The 21,739-nt window shown below is 41.5% G+C and overlaps 1 protein-coding gene across 1 annotated transcript in view; it reads left to right on the top strand.

Annotated features, from left to right (window-relative positions):
• TMC3 (transmembrane channel like 3) overlaps positions 1–21,739 on the top strand; it is a 98,302-nt gene that overhangs the window by 36,518 nt on the left and 40,045 nt on the right. Inside the window, exons 6-10 of the mRNA XM_073618571.1 lie at positions 2,892–2,990; positions 6,051–6,193; positions 9,568–9,715; positions 12,884–12,927; positions 19,119–19,266. Coding sequence (XP_073474672.1) covers positions 2,892–2,990; positions 6,051–6,193; positions 9,568–9,715; positions 12,884–12,927; positions 19,119–19,266 — 582 coding nt within the window. The remainder of the gene's footprint in view (positions 1–2,891; positions 2,991–6,050; positions 6,194–9,567; positions 9,716–12,883; positions 12,928–19,118; positions 19,267–21,739) is intronic.

Raw genomic sequence — 21,739 nt, 5'->3', positions numbered from 1 at the left:
TTGTAGTGCAGGACAGGGATTGACAGCTGTGGGCTCAACAATAACCCCCCCCACTTCTCCACCCTCAGCAATAACCCCCCTCCCTGCTTCTCCACCCTCAATTATAACCCCCCTCTCCACTTCTCCACCCTCAATAATAACCCTCCTCCCTGCTTCTCCACCCTAAACAATAACCCCTCTCCCTGACTCTCCACCCCCAACAATAACCCCAATCCCTGCCTCTCCACCCCCAATAACCCCACTCCTTGCTTCTCCACCCAATAATAACCCCCTCTCCACTTCTCCATCCTCAATAATAACCCCCCTTCTTCTCCACCCTAAACAATAACCTCAATCCTGCCTCTCCACCCCAAATAACCCCCCCTCCCTGCTTCTCCATGCTCAGCAGGACAGGGGGCTGTGTAATGATGGGCATAGTATGGGGAAAGGGGTCCTGTGTAATGATCTGGGAGGGGGGTCCTGTAATTATGGGGGTAGTATGGGGAATGGGGGTCCTATGTAGTGATTTGGGTAGTACGGGGGGGGGGGCGAAATTGCCTTGGGGAGGCCCCAGGAAAATGTTTGCTCATAAAATAGAGTCAATAGAGTCAAATCAATATTAAAGACGGCCCTGGGTATGGCTGATCGATGTATATAATATCATTTACATCTGGAAATGAGAATAGAAGTGAAATATCCAGGGAAATATTTTGCTATTAAATCTTAATCGGTTCATAGCATGTATTTTCTTAGTCAGCCTAGTCATTTACATCTGCTACCATTGCCAGCTAATGAACAGCCAAACCAATACCAGTTTAAGCAAACCCATACTTTTTTACTGTTCAGAGCACAGTAACAAGTTTGCTGGATACAGTGTATAGCCTGACCTTCTATTCAGGTCCCTATACAGGTGAGGAGAAACCTCTCCAAAGTGTGAGAAAGAAAATTACCTCCATCGTCATTGGTGCTATCGTTATAGGATTTCCTCTCTATTATTGTTCTGATGACAACTATAACATTTTGGATTTACCATCACTTTCTATCCAGGGTATATTGGTCACCCGGACTAATAAAGAAGGTGAATCTCCCCAGTGGGGACAGAGACAGCAATAAAACCTGATCTACTTTAAATATAGACTTCCCCCATGATGATATAGAATTCTCAAAGCACAACTCATTTTCTAAAGAGGTAGTACAGAGGGGCTCCTTTCAGACATTCTGTACCTGGTTGAAATCTCCATGAGAGTTGTACAGAAAGAGAGGGGTGAGAGATCACTGCTGTAACTCATTCCATCATATATTTAACCTCCCTGGCGGTATGATTATTTCGGATTTTAGGTGCTGAAAGCGGTACAATTATTTTGCATGGAAATTTGGCGTTTTATATTGTACGGTCTGTAATTCTTAACAATAATACACTTAAATCTGTCCAAACAAGAGTCTAGTAGATATCCCGGGTATGATAAAGTTTGAAACATAAAAACATAAATTATAATATAATAAATAAAAATAAATAATTTAAAAAAATAAAAATAAATAGTAATAAAATAAATTTCCCCACGATTCACTATCACTCAATTCTGCAAGTGTTCTAATTTACTATCGCTGTTTTCTAGCTGGTCTAAAGCCACTTTTGATGTAAAGGGACACTTTTTGGTTGCTATGGACAATCTCAAGTTTCCAGGCAGAAAGAACAGTATATATAACATAAAACTGCATGCAGGGCATAGGACAAAGCACTGGGGACAAAAGGGATGTGAAATAATTTCATACAGTACTGTAATCTGTAAGATTACAGTACTGTATGTGTTATGATTTTACAATTTTTTGAATTTGCCGCCAGGCTCCGCCCCCAGTGCATCGCGCCGCTCGCAGGGAATGGAGCCTGGCACGGAGCCTGGCACGGAGAGGCTTCGGAGGAGGACAGAGCCCGCAGACACAGCGGGGGACATCGCAGGATCCCGGGGACAAGGTAAGTAAAGCCACACCAGGATCCTGCGATGTAATCCCCAGTGTGGCTCGGGGTTACCGCTAATGATCCTGAATTTTAACCCCGAGCCACACTCGGGAAAACCACCAGGGAGGCTACGTTCCAATTGCATCTTGTGTTATTGGGCTTATAAACAACAAAGGGGCTAAGGAAACCCTAAAAAACATACTAAAAGAACTGAGAGCGCCATCTGCTGGTTGGCTCTGAAAATACTAAATAGTAATATGCATATTCATATTTGAGTGACACAAAACTATGTATTTAAATTGTTTTTTTTTTTTTATAACTATGATACAAAGAATATACACAAAACCACTGTACATTCCTTTAAGGACTCTTCCCGACCCCATTTGACAGTGCTGCCCCCTGGTAAATGGCTTCTGAAGCACAAAGCACTATAATGGGGGAGGAAGAGAGTCATATGCCCCCTCTTTACCAAAAGTACTGAGAATTTCATAGAGATTAGTTTGCTACCAGAGGTGATGGATTGAGAAGTACATATTAGCAGTGCAGAAGGTGGGTTTTCCAGCAACCCTTGTTGCTTTGCTCTGAATGGGGAAGGTTCAAGTTCACTTTAAGGAGAATGTCTAGTTTAAACCATAATGGAGATTCCCATCTGAGGAGCCTCCCTATTAGTCAGTGAGACCACTTATCACATCAAATGACCATTAGGGAATTTTACGGGAAAAGTCAAGATTTGAATACAAATCCCTTTCCCTATATCTCTATGTTATTTGAACACAATAAACACTGAAATTAAACCATATAGATATTGTAAGTACAGTATATACAATTAATTATATGTACAAAATTTTTTAATTACTTTGCATGACACACATTTCTTCTTTTGAGTGTTTTTTCTCATTTTACCGTGTTTTCTTGCTACGGCAGCTAATACCGTACTTATATGTTCCTTTATCAGATCCTTGCTGGAGCTCCATTTGGAAGCACTGTTAACAAGAAAATACCCGACAAGGAGTTTCCATCAGCGCAGGACCTGAACACCATCTGGTCACTTGGGGTAAGGATTTCATTGTCAAGTTTAACTGATAATTAATTTGTTAGCACATTTAAATAATATGGCCTCCTTCTTAGCTATAGATGCTCATTACATCCTTAGGTTGAAAAGAAGACACAAGTCCATCAGGTTTAGGCAACCTTAAAGAGGTGGAGATCTACCTGAACAACAGGGAGAGGTCAAACATCACTGGGAACAGTGTTTCCTCCTCACACCTGATTTAAACCTCTAATTGCAGTACCACCGTGTCGCCAATGCATGCATTGCACGGCAATCATCGGTTTAAATCAGGTTGTGAGAAGGCAACATATTGTCTCCTCCCCACCTATCAACACACACTCAAATCGCTTTTCAGAGGAGCCGCACTTGTGAACGAGCCCTTAGTTGCATTCAGCAGCGGCATCTTAGGGCTCATTCACACGTTAAGTTGGGGGTGGTAAAACATCAGTATATAATAGAAGTCTATGGCTAAGCGCAGCTAATTCACAGGAAAGCTGCAGGTAAACTGCAGCACATCAGTGTAAAAGCAGCCCTATACTATTATCCTAGTGCATTGCTTCACACTGACCTGCAGATCTCTTCTTTCCTGTTGCTGGCACCACTCTGGAGACCGCTAACCGGGATAAGAGGTGGAGTGCAGTTGGCATCACTCTACATGGGACAGGAGCCGACACTACAGAGGAGGTATCATCTTATGCAGCTCTTGCTCCCTACTACAGCTCCAACTTTACAAGCAGTACCCATTGCACTCTGTTTGATGCTCTGGAATGGCAGGTCAGTAAACCCAGACCAAGATCTACCAGTCACCTGTCTGAGATCTACTGGTAGATCTACAGGTTGCTGACTTCCGATCTAGTTCAAACAAAAAAAAATTCATACAATCCCATATACACAATCCTTCAACCACAGTTGTTACAGAGGAAGGTGAAAAACCCCAGCAAAGCTTGATCAAATTTGCTCCAGCAGGGGAATAACTTCCTTCCTGATCCCAATCAGGAGGCAATCTGATTTTCCCTGGATCAACTTTACAGGTCATGTGATATGGCCTCTTCAGGTCTCATCATACGGAAATCCCCTTTGTGTTTGTTTGCCTTTGCAAACCCAGATATTATATAAAGTAGCAGTGACATGAACACTGTGCTGTACAGGGAGCAGAGCTGTTGGGGGGGGGGGGGGGGGTGCAGCAGGCTCCACCCACTACAGGCTGCCTGCAGAAAACTACAGGAGGAGGCGGAGACAAGACCACTCACCCCGCACAAGGAGAGAGAGCAACAGTGGTCAGTCTTTATTACAGGAAGCTCCTGCACAGGGAAAAGGCTGTATCTTCCTGTGCCCCCTTCCTGATATTTGTCACACTTAAAAGATTCAGATCATCAAACAAATTTTAATATTACACAAAGATATCCTGAGTAAATACAAAATGCAGTTCTTAAATGATGATTTCTTTTATTAAGGTAAAATCTGTCCAAAGCTGCCCGGCTCTGTGTGAAAAAGTCATTGCCCCCTAAGCCTATTAACTAGTTGTACCACCCTTAGCGGCAACAACTGTAATCAAGCATTTGCGATAACTGGCAATGAGTCTTTCACATCGCTGTGGAGGAATTTTGGCCCACTCTTCTTTGCAGAATTGTAATTTAATTCAGCCACACTGGAGGGTTTTCAAGCATGAACGGCCTGCCACAGCATCTCAATCAGATTTATTGTTAACATAGTGTTCCATATTTCAATAAGCCCCTGTCCACAGACCACGTTACCTACCACCACACATTTGTGAGGAAGAGACTCTTGTCCTCTCAACATTGGAATAAGCTGCTTTGTCAATGCAGGTGTTTGGAAGCTGGCAGGGGATTATAGGGGGGATGAGGATGAAGATGACAGGGGATGGGGTGTTAGCAAGCTGGAAGTGGTGTGCCAGGTGTGATGAGGATGACAGGGGGTAGTGTATTAGGAAGGTTGCAGTGGGGTGCCAGGTGTGATGAACATGAGGATGACAGGGGGTAGGTTGTTAGGAAGGTTGCAGTAGGGTGCCAGGTGAGATGAACATGAGGACGAGCATGACACGGGGGAAGGTGTTAACAAGGTTGCAGTGGGTTGCAAGGTGTAATGAGGATGACAGGGCCTGGGGTGTTAACAAGGTATCAGTGGGGTGCCAGGTGTGATGAATATGATGAGTATGACAGGGGGTTAGGTGTTAGCAAGGTATCAGTGGGGTGCCAGGTGTGATGAACATGAGGATGAGGATGACAGGGGTGGGGTGTTAGAAAGGTATCAGCAGGTATACATTAACTATATCTGGTCTCACACAGTACACAGATCATGGAAATGCAATTATTTTAGTAAATATAAACTTTACAAACCTTTTCTATTCAGCAGTATATAGCAGTCTTGTGACTTCTATCAGTGTCTGGTTAAAGCTTGTAGGAGGAGTTTTCATTCTTCCATGATTGTACTATGAGGATGCGAGACCCCTGACCCTCTGGACAGTGCTGATTGGCCCTGTGCTGATCACATGCACCCTCCCAACGAAAAAAAACACTCTCTAGTAATACACACCAAACTGTGCATGTGCAGCTTGTCCCCTGGCCTCTGTACCATCCAAAGATGGTTTGGAAGAAGGGGAGGATCAGAGAAGACAGGATCAAACAGCCTTTTTACACAATGCAGAGGATTAACCCCTTAGGTTCCACAGTGAGTAGAACAAGCATGCTTTACTGCATATACAGACTGATTTTACTATTGTGGGTTATTAATACTTTAGGAAGCTAAACATCTTTCTCCTGGACTCACCAGCTAGTGAATCATTGACTTGGAACAAGCAATCAATGACATTTTAAAGGCTATAACTTCCTCTATGCGTGTTTGTTCAGGTCAAATGGATTAGCAGGTAGTGAAGCTAGGATCAGGATGACAACCCCCAAGCCTAGAACTTCAAAATCCAAATAAACAATGGCAGTACTCATATTTCTGCCTTTACATGTTCTCATTAAGGTGATATTAACTTCCTAGAGAAATGTCAGTTTTCTGGTTTTCTCTTTTTCTGATAGGACTTTGTGTATTTTGCAGGGTTATCTCCAATACTCTGTACTATTTTATGGCTACTATGGCAGAGAAAGGAAAATTGGAAGTGCCGGATATCGTCTGCCGCTGGCGTACTTTCTTGTTGGGATGGCAGTCTTTGCCTACAGTTTCATCACACTGTTAAGAAAGTAATATAATATATCACCTCTATTAAGTTTATACAATATTCCCAGCAAATGACATCTGTGTATGCAGTTTAGATACTTTACACTAAACACTATGGGGCTGATTTACTGAAAGCAAATAGGCTGTTTATTTTACAAGGGAATTTTCTCTTAGTTTAGTAAATGTGGCAAAAATTTACTTTGCAAAGAATACCTAATCACAGGAAAATAGAAAAAACACACAATTGGATGATGAAAGTTAATAAAGCCTCACCTTATTTACTAAGCTAACAGAACATTCCCTTGCAATGTGAAAAATCCCTTGCAATGAACAGTCTTTTTGCCTTTAGTAAATCAACCCTTTTAACATTTCAGTTTCTGTTAATTATTGAAAGCACATTCCATTGGTACACCAGGCATCACATACTTTGGTCAAACCACCATTTGATAGCTATGTATTTTACTGTGTACAAGTGTAATGCCCCGTACACACGGTCGGACATTGATCGGACATTCCGACAACAAAATCCTAGGATTTTTTCCGACAGACATTGGCTCAAACTTGTCTTGCATACACACGGTCACACAAAGTTGTCGGAAAATCCGATCATTCTGAACGCGGTGATGTAAAACACGTACGTCGGGACTATAAACGGGGCAGTAGCCAATAGCTTTAGTTTCTTAATTTTTTCTGAGCATACGTGGCACTTTGTGCGTCAGATTTGTGTACACATAATCGGAATTTCCGACAACGGATTTTGTTGTCGGAAAATTTTATAGCCTGCTCTCAAACTTTGTGTGTCGGAAATTCCTATGGAAAATGTGTGATTGAGTCTACACATGGTCAGAATTTCTGACAACAAGGTCCTATCACACATTTTCCATTGGAAAATCTGACCGTGTGTACGGGGCATTAGTTTTGATTAGCTATAGGATGTATTGTAATCATTGCAATCAATTATTAGGGATTTGCTCTGGGTTTCACCTGCAGTATTAGATATTTATATGATTGTACTCCTGTAGCGGTACCCCCGTATGGGTTGCTGTACTTTTACCTGGGATCCCCACAACTTCAGCCCCGCAGCCAGGCACAGTGTATTTCCCACAGCCAGGTGCACACACTCTTCTGCTTGTTACTCCAATAACCAGTCTAGGGGATTTTGTTGTTTTTGTTTTATTGGAGAATTGAATAGGGAAGGGATTATAGTGGGATACTCCAGAAGAACTGTTAACACAAGGACTCTAGCTTCTTATCCAAGTGAAGCTTTGGTGAAGTCTTTCTCTGAAAGCAGATGAGGGTTTCCTCACAGCAGCAACAGAACGATTTACAACACTGAGCAATGTCCCTTCGAAGTAGTGGACAGGGTTGGACAAGGCTCTTCAGAACACTAGCCAGTGTTTTGTTTTGTATGGGCCCTCAGCTGCCTTAGAGCACAAGAGTGGTTAACTGTCTAAGATTCCTTATGGTGCTCCCAAGGCTCCTGAAGCACCACCGGCAGCCTTCTCTCTCCGTGCCAGATAGCAAGCAATTTTGCTGCAAGTTTGAAAATAACTTGCTAAGGTATTCCTAGACTTGCCAGGCTTCACAAGTTTGTTGCACAATTTCTGTAAGTCAGCGTTTCATGACGCCAGATCAACTTGCTTTGCAAACATTCTGCAAGTCTACTGCAAGTTCTGGTTCAGTTATGTTGTACTATAGTCATCCCTCCACAGGGGTCACTGTGGCTGAATTTTCATGCTGTAGACTTGCAGAGCTCTTATGCCCCGTACACACGGTCGGACTTTGTTCGGACATTCCGACAACGAAATCCTAGGATTTTTTCCGACGGATGTTGGCTCAAACTTGTCTTGCATACACACGGTCACACAAAGTTGTCGGAAAATCCGATCGTTCTAAACGCAGTGACGTAAAACACGTACGTCGGGACTATAAACAGGGCAGTGGCCAAAAGCTTTCATCTCTTTATTTATTCTGAGCATGCGTGGCACTTTGCCTGTCGGATTTGTGTACACACGATCGGAATTTCCGACAATGGATTTTGTTGTCGGAAAATGTTATATCCTGCTCTCAAACTTTGTATGTCGGAAAATCCGATGGAAAATGTGTGATGGAGCCTACACACGGTCAGAATTTCTGACAACAAGGTCCTATCACACATTTTCCATCGGAAAATCCGACCGTGTGTACAGGGCATTACTGTAGACTCACCACTGCAACTTTGCTCTTGCTAGAGACTTGCCACACAAATTTGCTACAAATTGAAAAAGTGCCAACTAGAACTTGTGCTTCAAGTGCTCTTACAATTCAACACTGCCACAAATTTGTGGCAAGTTATCCTTGCTATCTGGGGTTATACTAGACCAGCTGCTCTATAGACTCTCTCTGTCAGCTATGGTAGGACCAGGGTCAGCCACACAGACTTCGGGCCTTCAGGTCATCCACCTGAGGCTACATGGCAGAAAGTGCCAGGGGAGGCAGTGTGGCTCTTCCCTCACTGGTGTAATCCTCTCCAGGAAAGACTGGGAGTTTAGGTGCTTCCTGAATTTAATTACAGGCACCCAGCATGCCTAGGGGCACATCCTTTTCCAATTGACTGGGACTGAATCTATAATAATGCTGCTCATCTGAATGGTTTCCATCTACAATCCAGAACCTTCCTAGGTTGCTTGTATACAGGGAAGTTTCAGACAGCATGAACAGCATCAGAGCACACTGAGCAAGCAGAACCTAAACGATCACGACTCCTGTTAAGCAGACAGCCCAAATAAATGTACCTAGCTGCTCCACTGTTAAGCAGAGGGGCCAAAAACTATTCTAACTACTCTAGCGCCTACCTAGGAGGGTGCTACCCTCCTGTTTCATGAATCCCACTAAGCCTGTATTCTACAATATGGGGTACAAATATAAGCACATAACACCAACTGCAGAAGTCATTTATGAGGGAAGACAAAAAAAAACTTAAATAGGACCTGAAATCATGAACACAATTTCTCCACTGCTCCCACCCCAACCCCATCTTCCTAACATGTCCAACAAAAAAACAAAAAAACTCTGACTAGAAAGTGCCATCCTTTCCCCTTTCACCAGGCAGAGGTCTAGCAGCATTATCGTTTTGGAGCTTCTCTGTTCTTGTCCGAATCTTGCTTTTTTACTTTTTTTGTACACATTAGGAAGGGTGAGGGGGCCAAGAGGAGGAATCATGTTCATCGTTTTAGTTCCAAAGATAATATCTTGGTAGTGATAAGTGGAAATATGCTGCCCTTACATATAAATATGTGGGAAGATACAACTTGGTCTTGCTCTTTGCACATGGTGATTTATCTTTTCCATTTTTCTTTTTACAATAAATCTAACTACATTGTCCAAAAAAAACAAAAAAATGGATCATCTTTACAAGAATGGCAAAGAACTCTAGGCTGAGCTTGGCGAGTGCATCGGATGAGAACTATACCTTTTGTTGGAGAATCTTCTGTGCATGGGATTATCTCATTGGGAATTCAGAAGCTGCCGAAAGTAAAACTGCTGCCATAGTTAACAGCATTAGAGTAAGTACTTTGTTGGCATAAGACAGTTACTTTCTCAGTACCTTATTAATTTTCTAGCATTTACAATAATAATAGCACTGACTAGTTAACATGCATGGTTTATCCATTCCTCCGATGCGTAATTATTACTTTTATTCCACTTTTATTTATTATCATGTAACATTAAAACATAGGGAGTTATTTATGAAAGGCAAATCCACTTTGCACTACAAGTGCAAACTACAAGTGCAAAGTGCATTTGAAATTGCACTGAAAGTGCCCTTGGAAGTGCACTCGCTGTAAATCTGAGGGGTAGATCTGAAATGAGGGGAAGCTCTGCTGATTTTATTATTCAATAATTTGCAAGCTAAAATTATGTTTTTTATTTTCCTTGCATGTCCCCCTCGGATCTACAGTGACTGCACTTCCAGGTTCACTTTCAGTGCAATTTCAAGTGCACTTTGCACTTGTAGTGCAAAGTGGATTTGCCTTCAGTAAATAACCCCCATAGTCTTAAAATGGACTCACGGCAGTCATGTGCTATATTTCAAGTTCTTATTTAATAGTAAGACTGACCAACATCCTATAAATAGGAGCGAAAAATAAATTAGCTTCATATAGGAAAATTAACCAAAAAAAAGTTCCACTTAAAGATTAACTCCAATTTTGTTGAGAAAAAAAAAAAACATTCCCCTCTGGTTATCTATGTACATTGCAAGTATTTTAACAAACTTTGTTGCAGATTCCTACCTTTTGCTATTCTGAAGAAATAGCTGTTTTTCTGTGTCCATGCGCAAAATGGGAATGGGACTTATTTTATCATTGTCAATCAGCTGCTGCATTTGCAGAGTTCCAATAAGGAAAGTTGCAGGGTCTGCACCAAGGTTGCCAACTGTCAGTAAATTTATGGACAGTTTGTAAAAAATCTGTGAATCTTACAACTGTCTAAATATCAGGGGCTGATTATTTGTCATTCTGTGTTGACTTTTTAGGTGTAAATCAGGCACATTACTTGTTATGGGTATTGTCAGTGTTTTCATATTGTGTTTATACTGTTTAAATATTAATTGTTTTAGTAGAAGTTCTGTAATTTTTTTAGGTTGTCAGTAAATAATGTGCTCTGTCTGTACCTTTTCCATGTTTTGTCAGTAAAAAATGCTTCGGGAGGTTGGCAACACTGGTCTGCATAACTTTAGATGTGATTTACATTTGGGGGTATCTCACCAAAAATTGTATTTTTGTTGCAGAGGATGCTTGGGAAAAACAATAAGCTAACCACACTGGCAGGAAATTACATTTCTGGGGTGCATTCTGTGCACCATTTATTTACAGAACGCCTCCAGGTTGCCATATTGCATTACATTTTACAGTAACTTAGTGCTGCAGATTGAAAAGGAAAGATACTTTTTAATAACATTCAATTACAATATGACTTGTGTTGCAATTGTATATGCTATATACAGGTGCATCTCAAAAAATTAGAATACCATCAAAAAGTTAATTTATTTCAGTAATTCAATTAAAAAAGTAATACTCATATATTATACAGATTCATTACTCACAGAGTGATTTATTTCAAGCATTTCTTTCTTTAAATTTTGATGATTATGGCTTACATCTAGTGAAAACCCCCAAATTCTGTATCTCAGAAAATTAGAAAATTGTGAAAAAGTTCAATATTGTAGACTCATGGTTTCACACTCTAATCAGCTAATCAACTCAAAACACCTGTAAAGGTTTCCTGAGCCTTTACATTGTCTTTCAGTTTGGTTCAGTAGGTTACACAATCATGGGAAAGACTGCTGACTTGACAGTTGCCCAGAAGACAGTCACTGACACCCTCCACAAGGAGGGTAAGTCACAAAAGGTCATTGCTAAAGAAGCTGGCTGCTCGCAGAGTGCTGTATCCAAGCATATTAATGGAAATGGCCATTCAAGAATTGGGGGAGATTCACGAGTCACCACACACAGACATATCCAGGACATGGGCTACAACTGTCGCATTCCTTGTGCCAAGCCACTCCTGAACCAGAGACAACGTCAGAAGCATCTTATCTGGGTTAAAGAGAAAAAAGACTGGACTGTTGCTCAGTGTTCCAAATTCCTCTTTTTGGATGAAAGTAAAATTTTCATTTCATATGGAAATCCCAGAGTCTGGAGGAAGAGTGGAGGGGCACAGAATCCAAGTCGCATGAGGTCCAGTGTGAAGTTTCCACAGTCAGTGATGATTTGGGGAGCCGTGTCATCAGCTGGTGTTGGTCCTGTGTTTTATCAAGTTCAAAGTCAGCACAGCCCTCTACCAGGAAATTCTAGAGCACTTCATGCTTCCCTCTGCTGACCAGCTTTAACAAGATGCTGATTTCATTTTCCAGCAATACTTGACACCTGCCCACACTGCCAAAAGTACCAATACCTGGTTTAATGATCATGGTAATACTTTGCTTGATTGGCCAGCAAACTCACCTGACCTAAACCCCATAGAGAATCTGTGGGGTATTGTCAAAAGGAAGATGAGAGACACCAGACCCAACAATGCAGACGAGCTGCCTGAGCTTCCATAACACCTCAGCAGTGCGACAGGCTGATCGCCTCCACGCCATGCTGCATTGATTCAGTAATTCATGAAAAAAGAGCCCCAACCATGTATTGAGTGCATACTATACTGTACATAGACATACGTTTCAGTAAACCAACATTTCGGTACAAACAATCCTTTTTTTTTTTTTACTGGTCTTATGTGATATTCTAAATTTCTGATATACTGAATTTTGAGTTTTCAATAGCTATAAGCCATAATCATCAAAATTAAAGAAATGCTTGAAATATTTCACTCTGTGAAATCGCACTGCATTCCTGTTCAAATCTCGTGCAATTCTTTGCAGTGCAATTTGCACCCATTCCTTTTTTATGAACGCAAATCGCATTGCCAGTTCTACCCTTCCATAGTCACAGGAAAAGCAGTAAAAGGCATAGCTGTCCAGGGAATCCTTTCTGAGTGTTGGCTCCCACTTCAGTACATGATAGGCAGCTGTTCTATAATACTGTAGCTTTATGGAAACAGCAGATGCTCATCCAGGGGCCTAAGTTGGCACATAATAACACTGGCTGTTATTACTGTGTTGGTCTGCAGACCAGAGCTATTGTAAAGTGATTTCCCTAATTTCCTTTTAATTTTTGTCTTTAATAAAGGAAGCCATTTTAGAAGAACAGGAGAAAAGAAAAAGCAATAATTTGTACGTAAGATTCCTTTTCAGTTTCATTCTATGCATGCCTGCTTTTTTATTGCTTCTATAAAATAGGATTCCCGAGAGCTCTCTGTATAATAATTTTATGGTTTTATATGTTTTTCCCCTTAGACTAATTTAAGTACATTTGTAAATCTACAGGTATCTAAGTTTTACTTTTTCATTCCACCAACATATGTATGGTCTTGCGAAGTGTTCAGATTTTGGAACATGAAGATATAGACTTGGTAATCTCTGCACTTTGAAAATCGAATTAACTCAGTTTTACAGCTGTCAAACATTAAACTGCATGGGACACTATAGGATGTATCAGGTCTTGATATGAAAGAACATTTTTGGCAGCTGTCTCGAAGTTGTAGACAATTATAAAATACTAGACAACTGCACCACTTAAAATTGAACTAGAACCAAAAGTATTGTTTTCTTAGTTTTTGGATAGAGTGGGGAATGCTTAGATCAGCCTTGGACCTTTATCCAGAAAGTCAAAACTTTTTAACTGTATTGCCCCGTACAAACGCTCGGATTTTCCAACGGAAAATGTGTGATAGGACCTTGTTTCTGACCGTGTGTGGGCTCCATCACACATTTTCCATCGGATTTTCCGACACACAAAGTTTGAGAGCAGGCTATAAAATTTTCCGACAACAAAATCTGTTGTCGGAAATTCCGATCGTGTGTACACAAATCCGACAGACAAAGTACCACGCATTCTCAGAATAAATAAAGAGATGAAAGCTAATGGCCACTGCCCCGTTTATAGTCCAGACGTACGTGTTTTACGTCACCGCGTTCAGAATGATCGGATTTTCCGACAACTTTGTGTGACCGTGTGTATGCAAGACAAGTTTGAGCCAACATCCGTCGGAAAAAATCCTAGGATTTTGTTGTCGGAATGTCCGAACAAAGTCCGACCGTGTGTACAGGGCATAAAAGTTATAGTTTTTAGAGGAAAATATAATTTTATTGTACATATCATTGAAGTAACAACAGAGGGGTACCCACTTAGCCAACAAAACAAGCTGGATGTTGATAAAAAATGTAACAGTTTTGTCTGTAACATACCCTTAAGGATAGAGGGAGGGAGAAAGGACTTGAGCAAACATTGTAGACCAGGTTGTATAGAGATGATTAAGGTGTGGTACTGGATTGGTCATCAGACAACAACATACTGTACGTTTCAGGATATCGGAGGTGAAGAAGTTGAGAAGAAAAGCCATAAAACCTTATATTTAGAGTTACAGTTTTTAAATTAAGGTCACAAACTGCAAAAATTGTATGTAAAGCAACCCTATCAGTAAGATACAATTTTAAAACAGGTAAAATCACGAAAGTAGAGAGTAAATAATTACCTATTCTGCTGTCTGCGATACCAGCCAGCCACTACTCTGTTCAAGAGGAATCTTCAACAGATGTCCACTAAGAAACTGACATTTCCAGGAGTGTCAATCTCCTTGGTTCCTTGTGTAGCCGACAGCGGACTACAGTTATCTGGCACTGCAGACTCCCCTCTCCTTTCTTAGACCGTCTCTGTGGTCTTCTAGTGCTGGGCTTAAAAATACTTGTTTCATCTTCCTGAGCCCAGCAGAGAGCAGTGTGGGGACTGAGGTCTCCTGAACAGACATCTGCAGAGATCTGCAGAACTATCCCTGGACTACACATCTCAGCATGCCATCTGCTCCAGAGAAAGAACTCAGGGAGAGGCTTTAAAAGGGTCAGCCGATTAGGCCCAAGCCTCTTGTTTACCGGGTTCCATCAAGTAAACACCCCTGCAGTGCTGTGCGAGAGGACTGCGGCCTACCACGTGGCAAAATGGCGATCCCAGCATCAACCCAGGCGAGTCCAATGCTGCTTGCTACACAGGGGGCATCACTGCATCGTCGCTGAAACCAGCCAGCTCACGGTCCCAGCAGCCGGTCCGGCATCTCCGCTCGTTCTGCAGAAGGATGCATTGATGCTCTTCAGGAGGTTTCTATGCTGTTCTTCAGTTTAGTGAGAGGTCATCCTGCCATCAATACAATCTCTGCTTGATCTTAGTTCACAGAACACTGTATATAGGCACCTCACATCTTGAATTGCCTTATCCTATATCACAGAACACTGTATACAGACACCTTACATCTGGAATTACAGGCATACCCCACTTTTAAGTACACAATGATTTTTATTTACTAAAGCTGGAAAGAGCAAAATCAGGCTCACTTCTGCATAGAAACCAATGAGCTTCCAGGTTTTATTACCAAAGCTTAATTGGACAATCTGGGGTTAGAAGCTCATTGGTTTCTATTGAGAAGGAAGCCTGATTTTGCACTTTCCAGCTTTAGTAAATAAACCCCATTGTGTACTTAAAAGTGGGGTATGCCTGTATGTAAAGCGCTGTGTAAAGTGACAGCGCTATATAAGTACCTGAAATAAATAAAATAAATTATCCTAAGGATTACAACTAGCCAGGCACAACTTCTTGCTTTGATTACACTTCACTGTGCCACACTCAGGATTCTTGTTCTATGAGATCCAACTTGCCAGTGAGGATCATTGCAAGGCCTTGCATCCTGCACACTGTTATCCTATTGCTATTTAACGGGACACACTAGATCTAGATCTAGAATACCCAGTCTCTCAATAGAAAAAAAGGTATAATAGGTCATCCTGGGGTCCCCTGTTTAGCAGTGATAGTATATACAGCAAGTAGTAGTTTTGGTTAGATATTCATTCATTTATTGTCTGCTGCTATGTGTATTTCTATTTTATATCTGTGATTCCAAGTTGTTATTTCTTTGCCTCAGGGGACCTTTTCAATTGAGTTTTGGCTGTTTACCCAGGACTTAGCTGACTAATACCCTTTTACACGACTCTCCCTTTGAATGAGTAAAATCAGAAAGAGATAATCAACCTGCATTGTGTCAGTGTATTATTTAAAGGTACATTCAGCATGTTTGAACCTAGAGTGTAAGGGGAAGTTCCACTCTTTCTCCTCCTCCTTCTCCCTCCTCTACCATAATTGAAACTTTTGGGGGGGGTGCGAGAACCTAGTTTTGGCAGGTACCCGCTCCCACTTCTGCTCGGATCGCCTAGGTGATATGACTGGAGGTTCGCCCCCCCCCCCTTCCTGCCCAAAAGCTTCTGGGACACGTCACAGGTCCCAGAGGAGGCTGTGGGGGCATTCACAGGGCACAGGTTGGCTTCCCACAGTTAAAGTGGAGGTCCGCCCACCGCTGCAAAAATTAAAAGCCAGAAGCTGCACATACTGCATCTGCTGACTTTTAATAATCAGACATTTACCTGTCCTGGAGTCCAGCGATGTCGGCACTGCAGCTGATGTTTCCATCAGCTATCTGGTGCATGCCGCCTCCATTGCGAGTAAGGGAACCAAGAACCCTACTGCGCATTCGCGAGGCTCTGCTCCTCTCTCCTACTGGCCTGGCGGCCGGAGAAGGAGGAGGGAGGAGGAGGGAGCCCGGGCAGTGACGTCAATACCCGCGGCTGAGGCTCCCGGAAGTGGGAATAGGATACCTGTATTAGACAGGTATCCTGTCCCCCCGAAAGGTGCCAAATGTGGCACGGGAGGGGGGGAGGAGTACAACGAGCGGAAGTTCCACTTTTGGGTGGAACTCCGATTTAACATGCCGGGGAGGGGGGGACCCAAAGACCAGTGAAGAATCGGCCTGAGTGAGGACAGTACTGGCTCTCTGGATAGGTGAGTGTCTGTTTACTGAAAGTCAGCAGCTTCACTTTTTTGTAGCTGTTGATTTAAAAATTTTTTGGAACCTGGCTGAAGCTCCTCTTTAATTCTTCCTACTTATACAACTCCAGTCAGATTTTGTACAGCCAGCGGTGGTAAGCTGTGTAATTAGCAGAGGCAGGTGCTAGAGATTATTATCTGTAACTATCCAACCTAGATTTTCTTGTTGGAAAAAATTAGATCAAGTTAAAAATTTGATTTATTTCATAACTACTAATGCATCCAAAGAAAGAATATGGGAGAGATACTCATTCTATTAAGTTATTGCACTTTGTCTTCGTGAATGTGTTGTAAATATTTATTAAAAGCCCAAATGTCTACCCTTTCTTAGGCTCGGTTCACACGGGGGCGACTTGTCAGGCGACCTAGGCGCCTGACAAGTCGCCTCCCGTTCTGTACAATGGAACCGTTCTAATCGGAGCGACGCAAGTCGCTCCGACTTAGAAGAAAGGTTCCTGTACTACTTTGGGGGCGACTTGCATAGACTTCTATACAGAAGTCGTCTTGCAAGTCGCCCCGGCAGTCGTGTGCAGGTCGCCTCGGTGAGACGACCTGCAAGTCGTGCCGCGTCTAGTGTGAACCGACACTTAAGGTAGACAGAATAGCAGCAATCTAAAAAGTGATCCCCTTTACTGCTAGTGCTTGAAAGCCAGAAATTACCCTTACAGTTGGCACAAGGTCATTTCTATGACCCAATATAATATAAGAATGGGCAAACTTTTATTTCTCCCACCTCAAGCTCAACTCATACCAATATTAACAATGTAAGTTGATGCTACCTTAAAAAAAAAATTCTAATTGTATTTCTTTATTTTCTTTTTATTTATTTTTACTTATTACATGAACAAACTAATGCCATTTCATAAATTTGCTTGGTATAGTAGAACTTTCTATTACATACTGTATCATTATACTTGTTAAAATAGAAGTATGGTAACACCTATTTTGGCCCTACAATTCCTGGGGATCACAGGAGTGCACTTCGTTCTGTACTCCTGTAACCCGTTTTCAGCAGACAGCAGGCTTAAAGACGAAGTAAACCCCTGATGGGTTTTATTTCCTCTTTTGCTCGCTGCAAAGCCTGCAAATGAAAACCATAATGGGCTAGTATGCATCGCATACTAGCCCATTATGTGCCACTTATCTGCAAAAGAATCCAGCGATGTCCCTGATGGTAGACTACAAGTGAAATATCTCCTAAACGGCGCACGTTTAGGAGATATTTCCACTACCTATAGGTAAGCCTTATTCTAGGCTTACCTATAGGTAGAAGTCCAAAAAGTGGGTTTACAACCACTTTAAGCCCACTGTCAGCTGATGTTACTCAGCTGGTCCAGGCTCTGGAAAGATACCATCTTTGCAGACAGGATCCACCTAGATGCCTGGACCAGCTGGCTTACCCTCTCAGAGAGCCGCTGAGAGACTGAGCCAACTGCTCTTGCCTTCTCTACAGCCCTGTACCCCAATGAGTGCTGGAGGGGCAGAGCAGGGAGTCGGTGACTGCAGAATGAATACAGAGAACTGAGCGATCAGCGTTTTTTGATTACTAAGTTCTCGGTGTAGAGCCTACAGGGGACTGCTGCAACTGTGATCGGTGCTGCAGCTGTCTAGGTGAGTATAATTGTTTCTTTTTTTAATTCCTGAACTTTTCTTTTAATAATAAGTCATTAATCTTATGACACATCTTTGTGGATCTGCATGACAGACATCTGCAGGGTTTCATCACATATACATGTCCTGCAAGACTAAAGAGGAGGTGTGGAGAAGACTGATCACCATGTAAATAGCTAGCTAGCATGGGTGCCTGTCTCCTCAACAGGAAACCCTGCCTCTACAATGGTTAGCAGCCTGCATTTCTTAATAAATAAACAGCAAAAGGACCCAGTTGAAGTTGGGGCACTTGCTTTCGTTTTTTTAAAAAGCAAATAAATTACCTGGACAACAGCTGTAAATGCTCTTCTATGATGTTCAGATATATACTGGGGAGAGAATCTATAAATCTGTATACATCATAAAAATTTGGAACAGTAAGCAAGTAAAATACAACGGATATATAAAACATATTTATTAGTAAGAGCTATAATAATAATTTACAATGTGTACTGTGAAAATATAAAGTAATTCACATATCAGTAATGTTTCTCAACATCTTCTTCACATGTCAGTAGTCTACATTTGGTTTACTAGATCTGTACAGAAAAATTTGTGAAAAAATAGCTTCAAAAGTGCATAGTAATTCCCAATGTTCATAATTTAAAAAAAACATAATTGCTTAGAATTGTAGCCATGAGCTGCATTGAGTCCATCTGTGATTTTTTATAAATTGTTGGTACACTGAAGATCGGTGTGTAAATTTGTAATAAGAAACTCCAAGAGCAAAACAAAATTCTGTAATATAATCTCCTCCTGGTTATATCTGACATTGGTGTCTCTTTTCCAGGGCAGTTACAATAAGTCTGAGAATTCTAGCAAACATTTTAGTTTTGCTCTCGCTGGCAGGAAGCATTTATCTTATTTATTTTGTGGTGGACAGATCACAGAGGCTCGAACGCGAAAAAGCAGAACTAACCCTTTGGGAAAAAAATGAGGTAAACACGTTTTTTTTTCTTAAATGCTTTTATGGTAAACTTTTTTATTGGTACGGGAATCAAATGTGCCCATGTGCCTCAAGAGAGAGAAGGTGAAAGAAAATACAGATAGATAGATAATACAGGAGGAACAGGCAAGGATCATACTTCTCCCTATTCCAAACTACATTCTAGTCTACTAGAGTGAGGGCCGGTGTTGACATGCTTATATTCACTTTAAATCAATTTTGCATCTCATACAAGTTAATAGGAATGCAGAACCTGCTTGAAGCACGTCAAATGCCTGTCAGAAGACGGTCAACTGCAGGTACACAAAGGGATGGGGATGCTTGTGACTTGCTCATGATGGGGAAGCTTGTGACATCATTAACCTAATTTGGCCACATGGCCATATTTTAATAATGACATTAAGCCAATATGGCCATGTGGCCACATTAGGTGAATGTTGTCACAAGCATCCCCGCCCCTATGTGTATTTGTAGTTGTGGGTAATTCCCGACTCACAGCTCATTGGCCTGGAAGTGACAGCTGCTTTCCAGGTTTGGTGGAACATGGGTTCAGACCAATCTCAGAGCCCATACTCATCCCTATTAATAAAGTAAGGCTGTGATCACTTTGAACACCAAGGAAAAAATAAAAACACTAATGCGCAACCAATAGAAAATAGAAAACCAATGAGTGGCTGCCAACATTGAAAGTGTTCCCACACAGTAAAGAGTAAATATAAGGTGATAATGTAGCACTTATTCAATAGAGGATAAACAACATAAAGTGCAAATGCACCAATAAGGTAATTAAATTAGTACACATAAATGGATAATGAAAAACATGTGCAAAGGTTGCAAACAAACCACAAAACTGTATGAGAAGGCAATATAAATGCTTAAGATAAATAACGTGATCAGTCCAAAAAATAGTCAATGCGCACTTTATTCATTTTATTTTTGGGATTTACTATTTTTTGCACTAATCACCTTATTTAATCTTAAAGGGGTTTTAAACCCTCAGTGTTCTTCACCTTAATGCATTCTATGCATTAAGGTGAAAAACCTTCTTTACTGCAGCAGCGCCCCTGAGCCCCCTTATACTTACCTGAGCCCCGTAATTTCCTCAATGGGAATGAGCACACTAGCTCCAGCCACTGTCTCGTGTCGTGATTGAATAGATTGATAGCAGTGCAGGCATTGGCTACCCCTTGCTGTCAATCAAATCCAATGACGTGGGTGCCGGGAGAAGGCGAATCCTGTTGTCTGTGTCAACAGATGCAGCAGCAGGACACGGGGCGCGCCCACATGGGTGTCCCATAGGAGAGCGCTTCTCCGACGGGACACTCGAGAAGAGGAGGAGCCAGGAGCGCCGTGGATCGGGGCCACTCTGTGCATAACCAACTGCGCAGTGGAGGTAAGTATGACATGTTTGTTTTAAAAAAAAAAAAAAAAAAACTGAACCTTTACAACCCCTTTAAGCATTTATATTGCCTTCTCGTGCAGTTTTGTGGTGTGTTAGCAACCTTTGCACGTGTTTTTTATTATCCATTTAAGTGTACTGATTTAATTACCTTCTTGGTGCATTTGCACTTTATGTTATTTATCCTCTATTGAGTAAGCACCACATTATCACCTTATATTTACTTTGAACACCAAGTCACATGTGAAGGAAATTTAAAAAACAAACAAAAATTGGTTGGTTTAGGTGAACACTGCTTTACCTTAGTTATTTAGTAGATAATCATTTGCATGCAAAGTGCATATTAAGTTTGCTAAGCAAATAGCTTCTACTGCTTTGAAAAAAATCCACCCTGAGAATAGAGGACAGATATGAGAAGCAGCTAAAGCATTTTAATGTTTTACCCTTAAAGAGTTAGTTCACCTTTTCAGAAAAAATGAAAAGGTGAGCTAACACCCTACACCCTCCCCACCCCCTGGTCCCTGCTGTACTTGCCCCTGTGGGTGATGAGCTGTCACTGCCTATGCACCTGGTGTAGTGGTCTGGGGATATTAAATCCCAGCTCTTCTCCCCCTTATTTCTGTAGGGCTTCTTGAACTGATCAGAGACTTTTTATTTGGGTAACGCTGGCATGTGAGTACAGTGTGGCTGGAGGGATGGGAGAGTTTCATTTTATTTCTGAAAAGGTGAATTTACATTTTAAATCTAGTCATCTGAAAATTGAAGCTCAGTTCCAGAATTGTTTTATGGTTAGATATAACACGAAGAAGAGTGAGAACCTCTAACAGACTTTTATTGGTAATTTAGATTCTCTTTTGGAGTGTTTCCCCCTAAGCTACTGTCCGGACACATTTTTTATTAAAGGGAGAAGGCTTTAAGATTTCTAGCAATGTGATTATATCAGTCTGAGCCTTTCTGTTTTGTGAGAACTGATCCCCATTACATGTAGGGGCATCACAGAGATAGGAAGTGTGGGGAAATCTCCCTACATAGGGTCGCAGACAAAAATAATAACCTGGAAAAAATG

The sequence above is a fragment of the Aquarana catesbeiana genome, linkage group LG03, assembly GCF_042186555.1.
Source record: "Aquarana catesbeiana isolate 2022-GZ linkage group LG03, ASM4218655v1, whole genome shotgun sequence".
NCBI lineage: Eukaryota > Metazoa > Chordata > Amphibia > Anura > Ranidae > Aquarana > Aquarana catesbeiana.
Note: the sequence above shows the minus strand (reverse complement) of the source record. Positions and strands in the feature narration are given on the sequence as shown.